The sequence below is a fragment of the Juglans regia genome, chromosome 13 (genome assembly GCF_001411555.2).
Source record: "Juglans regia cultivar Chandler chromosome 13, Walnut 2.0, whole genome shotgun sequence".
Classification (NCBI taxonomy): domain Eukaryota; kingdom Viridiplantae; phylum Streptophyta; class Magnoliopsida; order Fagales; family Juglandaceae; genus Juglans; species Juglans regia.
In genome coordinates this window covers 28,681,030-28,692,963 of record NC_049913.1, presented here as the reverse complement: position 1 = coordinate 28,692,963, position 11,934 = coordinate 28,681,030, and the positions used below count along the sequence as shown (strand labels likewise).

Below are 11,934 nucleotides of genomic sequence, written 5' to 3'. Positions count from 1 at the left end.
CCGAGAATTAATAATGACATGATGTAATATCTCAACTTTGATAAATTAGATACCATAGTAAAAAAATTTTGTTGCTTATCATCTAATACACTATACATTAGATTTATATTTATTTTATTTTATTTTTGTTAAATTAATTAGGTTATTTTCATCATCTCTGTAGTCTGTACCATATAATTATTATGAAAAAATAATAAAAAATTAAAAAAATTATATATAACATGTGATATAAGAATAATGAATAAAAATTTTTCTTTTCAAAAATCATGGTTCGCTTCGCAAACTATAATTATTTCTAAGACGACCGCGAAGCCGTTAAGAGTTGTCACTTCTTTAACTACAAATGCATCGTGGCAATCCTGTAATTCAGTACAGAAATAGGGATTAAAGTAACAAAGGTCAACGCCTTAAATTCGCTTCAGCCCTCGCTTCTGTCTTTTTCTCTTACGTTGTCTCTCCCAAGAAAAGTTTAAGCCCGAAAGCAACCATGGAAGAAAAGCACGTAGCTTTCGATTCGAGCTCCAAGGACGACAACGAAGCGCCCATCAACAGCGACCACGGCTGGCAAAAGGTCACCTATGCTAAGCGGCTGAGGAAGACCAAGCCCTCTGACTCCGTCACCAATCACAATAAAACCATCCCCAACGGTGCTCTTGGCGGAGCCGACAATGTCTTCCGATCACTGGAGCAGCAGTCCGAGGACCGCCGTAGGCGAATTCTCGAGGCTCAGCGAGCTGCCGCCATTGAAGACGCTCCTGTCAGATCAAAGCACCGGACGCACGATGAGGACGCAGAGGATAGCGAGGCCGAGGGTGTGTTGGAGGACGGGAAGGTCGACGATGCCAAGAAAGTCAAGCCGAAGAAGCCAAAGAAGCCCAAGGTTACAGTTGCCGAGGCCGCCACGAAGATCGACGCGGACCATCTCTCGGCTTTCATTGCCGACATCTCGGTGGGTTCTTCAATTATTGGTTCATTTCATATACGGAATTTTTTATTCTTTTTTTTTGTGTACGTTGTGGTTTGATCTGCTGGTTTGGGAAGGAATTGGATGTGATGTGTCTGTTTGCTTTTTTGTTTTGCGGATAGGCGTCGTTTGAGTCGCGGCAGGATATACAGCTGATGCGATTTGCGGATTACTTTGGGCGCGCATTTTCGGCGGTGAGTGCGTCGCAGTTTCCGTGGGTAAAGATGCTCAGGGAGTCGACGGTGGCGAAATTCGCCGATGTGAGTACTGCTTGTACATTGTTCTCAGTGGTGACGATCACAGATGAGATCAGCGTAGATCAGTGTTGGTTATATTCATATGTGCTCTATTTTATGGAAGAGTTTTCTCGCCCGTTAGATTGCGGTTTTTTATAGGGTCTATGATGTGAGCTAGTGACGTGATTAATGGTGGAGGTGCCAATTTTTTGTAACTAGCTGGTTTTCCGTCGAGGTAAACAGGAAATTGAGAACATGGAGCATTTGTTGCTAAATTACTCAGCTTCTCATAATTGGGGCCCTACCTTCTCCTTTCTTTGGCATTACATTGGTCGTACCAAATTCTTTAATTGGGTTATTTGGAGTTGGAACAGGAAAGTAGTTTGGAAGAGTAAGACTGTTAAAGCTTATAAGGTTTTTTCCCCATTTTGATGTGGTGCATTTGGAGAAAAAGAAACACTAGATTATTTGCATAAGTTCCCTGTGTACATTGTTCTATGTCGTTACAAGCAAAGTTCTGTTCTTTATCTTTGTGGATTCCTTGGATAGCATGAAATTGAGGGGCTGGTTGTTTTCTCCTTGGTCAGGATCTTCTCCTGTATATTTTGCATGCATTCGTTTAGAGGCTCCTCTGGATTATGTTGCGCCTTTCTTTGGAAAATAATTTATCATTTTTATAAATCTGATTCAGTAAAGATATTTATCCACATGTCCAAAGATGCGATGGCAAATAAGCTAATGTTGTAAGGTCAAAGATAGGTAGCTGCAAGTAGTGCTTCAATGGAAAGACACTTTTGATTTGTTTCCATTAAGAAGTAGACAAAGTAAATGGATGAGTTTTTTTAATACTGTTTCAAAGCTCCTTTTATGTTGTATTGCAGCATACTAAATTTTAAATTCTTTTGCTCTCATCCTGCTCATTTTGGAGCTTAGGTTTCTTCTTCTACCCAAAACCAAAAGAAAATGCTATGTAGTACGCCCCATCCCACCATGTCAATGTGGCATTTTCCATCAACCCTTCATTTTTTTGAGAGAAAAAAAAGAGTTAATCCAAGGGTTGATAGGCAGTGTCACATCTGTAAAGTGGGATGGATATAGAATGTGAGTGTAATATATAGCACAACTCATAATAATAAACCATTGTTTCTCTTCTGTAACGTGCGTGTCATAGTTATATTTACTTCTAAAAGAAATTGTCATACTTAATATATATTTTTTTTAATAAATCCCTTTCAGCTAATTCTTAATGGCTGGTTGATATGTCATTGGCAAAAGTTAATGAAGTTACATTAGCATAAAAAAGAAGACCCATTTCAAAAAATATAAATTGACAACTCACATCCTTGTCACAAATAAACTAACAGTTAAGGCAAGTAAATAACTGTTGCAGAGGAAATTATTGGATTAAGATTTTGACAATCATCGTAAGAAATATATATGTATACCAACATACCTTACCCTAGTCTCTAATATCATTGCCTTTTCTTGAGTGAATTTGTTTGTTCATGTGCAAAACCGTCTTGTTTGTTCTTTTTTCCTTTTTTTTTTTAACTCATCATACTATCCAATTGTTCACATCTCCGTAACATAATCTCAATAATAAAAAAGGTATTCATAATTATGCATTTGTAGATTTATCAGAATTCATTATTGTGATATAAGTGGACCTAATCAGAAAGAATGCTTTCAACAGATTCCTATTTCGCACATCTCCAAAACTGTTTACAAGACCTCAATTGACTGGATCAACGAACTGTCGCTTGAGGCACTTGGTTCATTTGTATTGTGGTCTTTAGACAGCATTTTCGCTGATTTAGTAAGCCAGCAAGCTGGTGCCAAGGGCTCTAAAAGGGGTGGGCCTCAAGTATCATCTAAATCACAGGTAACTTGCTGTCGAGCTTTTTTCTTTTAATTATCTTTTCCTTCCCTTCTGTCTTATGCTTACCTTCCCTTTTGGTTGGCATTGCTGTTTATAAGCTCATTTAGTTTAGTGATACATATGCCATAGTTTCATTCTTCATATGGTGTTGTTTCTTGCATTGTAGAAACCATACAAACCCTTTATTTAGGTTGGACTTGCGTCTACAATGGATGCACTTTGTGTAAATATTTTATGTGGTGAAGCTTTTCCGTAGATATGACAAGATAGATGCTTCATAATGTGTGAAATCCTTGAAAAGTAGGATAATAGCAATTTAATTGTAGAAGTTTTTTATATTTTTATTTGACAAATAAGCTAGGAATCAAGAAGGAAGGCAAAAAATGATTTTAAGTCGTTATGTTAATGACTTATAAAAAAAAAGTCGTTATGTTAATGTTATCATTTAAGCATGTCAAAATTGTGCAGTCCATCAACTGGAAAAAAGTAAGAGGCTTGGTTTGTCTCGTAACAGTGTGTGATGACTTCATTGGGAAAGTATCTAAGGAATTGTAATATATTTGTTTGTACCTTTGACTAAAGCCAATTGGATTATTGGCATGCATTTACAATTTGAAGGATGGCATGTCTCTTGCCATGTGGATTCCATTATCCAATTGCAGATTCTGTCACCAAAAAAAAAAAAAATCAGGAGAAATTTTTTTTTTGATAAGTTAAAACTTTATTAAGCACAATGTAACAGGCAAAGCCCGAGTACACAGGAAGTATATACAAGAAACACCTAGTTACATTCTAAAACTTAGAAAAACAAAGACAAGAACTCGTTTACAGCCCCACCCTTGAGTACAATAGCGGAGAACCAGCTAAGTAGAGTGCTTATAAAAAACTTCCAAAATGCATCTCTATTGCATTCCCGATCATTAAAGCACCTCTCATTTCTCTCCAACCAAATACACCACATAATACACAAATGCATCATTTTCCATGCAGCTGCCATTTGGGAACAAGTATGCATTTGAAAGTTGGTTAAGCATGTTAAGAAATCGACCACTGCTTCTGGCATAACCCAGTACAGCCCAACCCTTCCAAACACACCATCCCATAGCACTTTAGCCATTTCACAATGAAGTAGTAGATGGTTCACTGATTCCGCTTCTTTCTTGCACATAAAACACCAATCCACAACAATCATTCCGCGCTTCCTCAAGTTATCTATAGTCTGAATATCCCTATTGCTGCTGTCCATACAAAAAAAGCCACCCTTGATGGAACATGAGCCTTCCAAATCCTTTTCCAAAGAAAGCCAATATGGTGCTGATTTAGTATCACCTTATAAAATGACCGAACTGTAAATTTTTTAGAGGCTGTTTGTCTCCAACATAGTTGGTCCCTGCCCTGTCTTCTTATCTCCACTGAATACAACTGTCTAAAAAAATCAGTAACCTCCTCTACTTCCCAATCCTGGACAGATCTGGAGAAGCCTACATCCCAAAGCACCACTCCATTGGAAAATACCATCACCTCGGAAACTGAAGCTTGCTTATTAGTCGCCAATCTGAAAACAACCGGAAATGCTCGAGACAATTCAATATCCCCACACCAAACATCAGACCAAAATCTGATTTTTGAACCATCACCAACCGAGAAGTTAACTTGTTTCAGGAAGCGACCCCAACCTTTCCTAATAAACTTCCATAGACTCACTTCATACGAATCCCTGCTCTCCATGGTACACCATCCTCCCCAATCACTACCATACTTGCAATCAATCACCCCCCTCCACAATGCTTCCTCTTCCCCATGATATCTCCATAGCCACTTCCCCAACAACGCCTTATTAAAACTACATAGACTATGAATACCCAGACCTCCATCAGCAATTGGACAACAAATTTTTTTCCAACTCACTAAGGGAGTTTTGGTCTCCTCTCCTCCCCATTAACTATTGACTGTGAATTAGAATTCATGAATGATTATAGGTTTGAATGTGAAACTATCTTTTCATGATATGAAGAAAATCCAAAGTGATACTAATTATACTAATAGATATTGGTTCTTTTCAATACAAAAAAAAAAAAGAAGAGAAAATTCTCAGTTACAATGGTGACAACTATGATTTATAAAAAAGCCCAGAACATAATTTATTGATGCAGATTGTCTCAATCTTATGTGGTATCTTACATGTTTATGATGCTTGTAGCAATTTTTGGTAAATTATCGTGCTTAAATTTTTACAAAGTTTCATTGGATACAAACAAATATTTGATAAAATGTAAAATAAAGAAAAATGTGGTCTTGTAGTTCTAATGGATAGGGCAAAATGTAGAGCTGTTATGGTTCAAATTGGGCTAGGACATGGAAGTAGGGTTGCAGGATTTTCTGGCAGCTGGTTTATTTAGGGTTTTGGGATTTGGAGAAGGATATTTTCAGGTCTTATTTGGTTACACAGATGAGATGAGATGAGAGATTTGTGAATAGTAGTGAGATAGTTTGTGAATAGTAGTGAAATGGTTTGATTTAAGATGTTTATGGGGTTTTGGGAAAGGAGAGAGAAAAGTTTGAATAAAAATATTATAAAGTTAAAATATTGTTAGAATATAATTTTTTAATATTATTTTTGTTTTGAGATTTGAAAAAGTTGAATTGCTTTTTGTGTTTTGTTTGAAAAGTTTTAATGATTAGATAATGATTAGATGAAAAAATTGAAAAGTGTTTGTGTTTGAATGATGTTTGGATGTTGAGATGAGATGAGTTGAGAACATCTGTGAAACCAAACGGGGCCTCAATCTTTGGTTTATTGGATGATTGAAAGAAGCACTTTCATCTAGCAAATTCTAGCAGCAAGATTCTCAAACACAAGGATGGGTTTGGAAGGAGCTGGGATAAATCATGACCAATATTGCATGTCTAGAAACTTGGCATGGCTTTATGAAAGAGAATGGTTTTAAAAAATGCATATAATATTGGGTTTATACAGAGATTGTTTACCTTGTAAAAAAAAATATGGACAATAAAGGGCTTACTTTATTTTCCCCATGCAAGAATCTTTTGGGCAATCAGTATTAAATAGGATGTCTATTATATAAACTTGGGAGATAACACATTATTTTTTTAAGCCGATACGGAATGGAGAAGAGGATAAAGAAAAAAGAGAAAACATGAATATGCGATCATGTCTCTAGATCTGTGCAAGTTCTTGCCATCTAATAGACATCCTATCTAATACTGGTTGCCCAAAAGTTTCCTGCATGGGGAAAAAAAGTATGCCCTTTATCACCGATAAAGAAAATAGAGAAAACATGACTATGCGATCATGTCTTTAGATCTGTGCAAGTTCTTGTCATCTATAGCCTGTGCAAGTTCCCACTACTGTATATCTCCAAGCAGTTTTTTTTTTTGCTAGGACTGCCACTACAATAGATAATTAAGAAAGAGACGTGTAGTTGTAATTAACTGGTGCTGCATTTGTAACAGTAGTGGGGAGTCCGTTGATCATCTCCAACTATATTGTGATGTTGCAAGCACACTTTGGAATGACTTCTTCAATCGGGTTGGATTGGTTTGGGTCATGCCTAAAAGTATTGAGGAGCTTTTTTAGGGGTGCTGGGCTGGCACCCATATCTGGCCTGCTCGGCACCCTTGCCCGCTTCCCGCTATCACGGGCAAATAGCCCACCTGGGCCCTGCGGGCGGGCGGGTGACTTCCTGCCCACATCTCTTTTATTAATAATATATAAATTTAAAAAAGACCCCCTCCCCATTTTTCGATTTCTTTTTTTCTCTCTCTTCCCTCTCTTCTCTCCCTCTCACTTTTCTCTTCCTCTCTCATTTCTCTTTCTCTTCAATTCTTCCGGACTCTTCCTCTTCCTCTTCCTCTCTCTTTTGGCTTCCTCTTCGATTCTTCTGGACTCTTCCTCTTCCTCTTCCTCTCCCTCTCTTTTCTCTTTTCTCTTTTCTCTTCCTCTCTTTTTTCTCTTCATCTTCCGGACTCTTCCTCTCCCTCTCTTTTCTCTTCGTCTTCCACTCTTCCTCCCTTCCTCTCTCATCTCTTCCTCTACTCTTTCTATTTCTTCCTCCTTTCTCTTCTTTCTTCATCTTTTTTCTCTTTATTTTTTTTTCTTCTTCCTCCTTTCCCATGGTCATCATCACTAGCTTTGGAAATGGTGGATTTGAGACCCACGGCTGGACCGTGTGATCTTAGGTTTGAGTTCACTTAGATCCACGGCGCAACCTTGGGCCTCAGATCTGTGTTCTGTGCCGTGGGTCTCAGAAATCAGATCTAGACCCACAATCGCACCGTTTAGTATCAAATCTGTGTTCAATGAGACCCATGGCATCTCAGAAGTTAGAAAAGTATTGACCTCACCGCAATATTGCTGGAGGCGCCAAGATATGTATTTTTGCAAATTTGTTTGGTTATTTTTGTATTTTTTGAGAATCTGTGTGGCATATCTGTGTGTATATTTGAATCTATATAAATCATTTTTATTTTTTTTTTGTAGTGTATGTATTTTTTGTAGATCATTTGAATGGATACGGATGGGTAAGGGCCTGAGACAGGGACGGGGAGGAATCTTGCCACCCTGCCCAGGCGGGAAGGGTAGCTACCCGTCCATGAAGGTAGCAGGCCTAAGCCTTTTTATGGAGAATACTAGGTGGCAGCCCAAAAATTGCAGCAATATGGAAGATGATTTCTATTTGCCTCACTTATAAAAAAAAAAAAAACTGATTTCTATTTGCCTCATTTAGTGTATCTAGACTAGGAGAAATAATAAACTCTTTAGGATCGAGAGTGGGGGGAGGAACTTCTTTATCAACGCTCTTCCTTTGGACTATATCTATAGACTTTAATGGACTAAACTTGCATGAATTTTAAGCATCCTTTTCACCTTCTAGATAGGTGTCTCTCCTTTATATCCCTTGTGTAATTGAATTTCACCTTTTACGCTTATCGATAAAGAATTATTACTTATTAAAAACATTCACTAGTCCTTTTAGAATATGGGCCCAATGTGGCTTGGGCCTTCTGTGGGTTGATATAATTGTAATAACTCAGATTGTGTATAGGATGGTGGTAAATGGGATCCCACATTGCTTGAAAGGGAGAAGTTCAATCCCTTCATAATGATTTAGAATGACTCCAATTGTAAACTTGATTAAATGTGGCTTGGGTCTTCATTGGGTTGTTACAACTTACCTCTTTCAATTAACTTAAGCTTTGGGGCACTTGGTGATTTAACAACATTATCTAATATGTCTGTTGAGATTGTGTTTTTTCTCTCTTAACTGGTGATTTGATCTCTCGCCTAGTATATTGTGGTACTTTGGTGAGATAGAGTTAGCATGTCATCATTTAAACCACTTGGCCAACTGAACGAGATGATTGGTTAGGGTTGAAATACTTGCTTTCAATCACAAAGTTCATTTTCATGTGTTTCAATTCTTGCACTAGGTCTCATCAAATTTATATTTGCTAAATCAGCTTGTTATCAAATTTATATGACAGGTTGCGATGTTCGTAGTTGTTGCAATGGTTTTGCAGAGGAAACCTGATGTATTAGTTAATCTATTGCCGACTTTGAGGGAAACTTCTAAGTATCAGGGGCAGGATAAGCTTCCAGTTATCATATGGATGATAGCGCAGGTGAGCAAATAATAGCGTATCATGAATGTAACTAAAAATATTTTTTGAGAACCAAGATTACAGTTAGTTCTTTCCTTTTTCCCTTAATTGTACTTCTCATGTCAATTGACAACTTTTGTGTAGTCCTGTCAAGGAGACCTGGCTGTAGGATTGAATGCATGGGCATGCAACCTCTTGCCTTTGGTCAGTGGAAAAAGTTGTAATACACAGTCCAGGGATCTGGTTTTGCAGCTGGTGGAGAGGTATGAAAGCTGGAATAGTTCTGAAATATGTGTGAATGCATCTATATCTACTGATCTGTTATTGATTTGAATTTTTCATTATGGTTTTTGGTGGCAGAATTTTGTCTGCCCAAAAAGCTCGCTCTATTCTAGTAAATGGTGCTGTTAAGAAGGGGGAGAGGTTGATGCCACCTTCTGCATTGGAGATACTCATGCGAGTTACCTTCCCTGCATCTTCAGCTAGAGTCAAGGTGGGTACTCTTTGGGCATTGTGTATTGATGTTGAATTGTATTGCAGATTAATTGCTTAATGCCCTTTTGGTTTGTGTTTCATGCAGGCTACTGAAAGGTTTGAGGTTTTATATCCCACCCTAAAAGAGGTGGCTCTTGCTGGCTCCCCTGGAAGCAAAGCAATGAAACAAGTTTCGCAGCAGATATCGAGTTTTTCTGTCAAAATGGCAGGGGAAAGTATGCAAACTTCAATGAACTGCCTTTCATTAGTTTTGTGGTGTAAATTCAGGAAAACTGAATTTAAAGATGGGCTTATAGAATCACTGATAAAAGAAAAAAAGATGGGCTTATAGAATCTGTTTGTCACAGGCACTACTGAGTTATCCAAGGAAGCGACTGATATTTTCATTTGGTGCTTGACCCAAAATGCTAATTGTTTCAAGCAGTGGGTGAGCACACTATTTAATATCTTGTACTCTTAGTTTTATGGATGATGGTCTCTTCTTTCTTATTTATTGCTTCACCACTTGGAATTGGGGATTTACTAATCTAGTCTTCTTATTGTACCCTGCTTGTAAATAGGACGAGGTTTATGAGGACAACCTAGAAGCAAGTGTTGCTATTTTGAAAAAAATTTCTGAGGAATGGAAGGAGCATTCTGTCAAACTATCTCCTCTTGACCCTTTGAGGGAAGCACTCAAGAGTTTTAGGAACAAGGTACGCTTATTATTCTTTTTCGTCGTCACCGTCAACATTGTTTTTTTTATAAGGTGGTCATCGGCATTGACATTGTTTCGAATGTTTTACAAATTGTAGTACTAGTTGTGCAAGAATAGTAGATAAGAGTATTTATGAATGACTCAGCATACTGTGATGGATATATCCTCCTTTTGAAGTGGTAGTTTTTTTTTTGCCTGGTTATGTAGATATATTATGAACCCGTTTATACTCTTTTTGATTGTTAAATTTTGTCTATAGAATGAGGAAGCATTGACTAGTGGGTCTGATGCTGCTCGCCATGCACTGTTCAAGGATGCAGACAAATATTGTAAGTCAGTGTTGGGAAGGGTATCTCATGGCCATTGGTGCATGCGTGTGGGCATCGCTGCACTGTTGGTGCCTTTGCTGTTGGTACTGCTGTCGAACATGGAGTCTTCAGATTGGAGGAAACTCTCTGTAGTTTTTAGCTCTCAGCAATCGTTCTGACCAGGATTCTATACATAGTTGCAACCTTTGGTATCCGGCATGGGCAAAGTAATACAATTTGCCCCATAATAAAGTGGTAGAGAAAGGATGGTTGTATACTTCTTTGAATCCCAATGGGATATAAAGAACTAAAAGTAGTTGAAGGAATACTGCATGATGGTCTGATTTGGTATGGTCCAGTTTGAAATTATGGATTTCGTTTTCATGTTTCATTTCATCTCTCTTCACATCCTTTTGTTTTGTTTTTTAAAGATATTTACTTCTAACATCGACAGTACCGCTAGATTTTTGAAGAGATGAATACAGTTGTATTCTGAGATATATTTTAATCGAGAAGAAATGTTGACATGTCCTTTGCCTTTTTTTGTTAATGTAAGTTTAATGTGAAAGCTTCATACTTGGCTGAATTCACTGTGGTAATGTAGTAACTGGCTTGCTGATAAGATATTGTAGTTTTCCTGTACAACTCACTAGGTTGACAATATTGTGAGAAATGCGGCAGAGGCATTAGGGTTGGGCAGTAAGGCCCGCCGCCAGTCCGTTCGCCCCCCTGATCTTGCCCTTGCCTAGCTGGGGTGCAGGCGCGGCCGCCTGCCTGTCAAATGCGGGTTGCAGGGCATCTGCCCACATGGTGAAGCCATGAGGGGATGGGGCCCAAGCTGGCCTCAATGCCAATGGCCACGGCCCACCATCCTCGACTTCTCTCTCATTTCTCTTTTTTTCTCTCTTCCCTTCTTTTTCTCCGCCTCTAAGTCAGTAGAGTACTTCTGTTCGTTGTTGTGGGTAACGGCTAGCGTTTGTGACAATGGGTGACACCGTGACGGGTAGGGTTGAGCACCGACAATGTCGAAGTTGGAGGGTACTACCTCTGACTCCAACTTTGTCGGAGGTCGAATCCAACCTCTGACTCTAATTTCGATTCACATAGCCTTCGATCCGACTTGTCGGAGTGGAGTCGGATTTGAGCTTTTTTATTGGGTTTTTTTTTGTAGCCTATTTGAAATTTCAATTTGACAATCTTGGGCTCTCACTAATTGGATTTGAGTTTCCATATTTGAGTTTTTTTTTTTTTTAAATAAATCATTGTACAAATTAATTTATTTTACATTAATGTTTATACATTAGTATTATATGTTATTATACATTGATTATTATACATTACTAGTACATGTTATTATACTTTAGTTACTATATATTAGTATTACATGTTATTTTAAATTTATATATTTGTGTTTATACATAATACATTAGTATTAAATGTGATTATACATTAGTGTTACAAGGTAGTAATAGTTAATAGTATGGTGTTTACATATACTAAGCTATTATTAGTGAATTTAGTTTATTTATATTATATTATAAACATATTAGTTTATAATAATTTGCTCATACTAATATATTATTGAATTTAATTAACTATATAAGTTATAGTTAAATAAAATATATATGATTAATATATAAAAAATACATATATTTTTATAAAATATGTATAGTATCAGAGTCCATCGCCACTTCCGACTCCGACTTTTTTGGTTAAAAAAATTCCGTCTCCGA

General features: G+C 37.5%; 1 protein-coding gene across 2 annotated transcripts; it reads left to right on the top strand.

Moving 5' to 3' along the window:
• Positions 1 to 424: 424 nt before the first annotated feature.
• On the top strand, positions 425 to 10,751 carry LOC108980590. Of its 2 annotated transcripts, XM_018951558.2 has the most exons (10): positions 425 to 949; positions 1,087 to 1,224; positions 2,894 to 3,082; positions 8,585 to 8,722; positions 8,846 to 8,964; positions 9,062 to 9,194; positions 9,282 to 9,411; positions 9,544 to 9,623; positions 9,757 to 9,891; positions 10,153 to 10,751. In XM_018951558.2, exons 1-10 carry the CDS (start codon positions 488 to 490, stop codon positions 10,378 to 10,380), a joined length of 1,752 nt encoding a protein of 583 aa, XP_018807103.1. In that variant the 5' UTR covers positions 425 to 487; the 3' UTR covers positions 10,381 to 10,751. The 2 variants fall into 2 exon arrangements, with proteins under 2 accessions (XP_018807103.1, XP_018807104.1); XM_018951559.2 differs by lacking the exon at positions 1,087 to 1,224 and having other exon boundaries at positions 440 to 949.
• Positions 10,752 to 11,934: the final 1,183 nt, after the last annotated feature.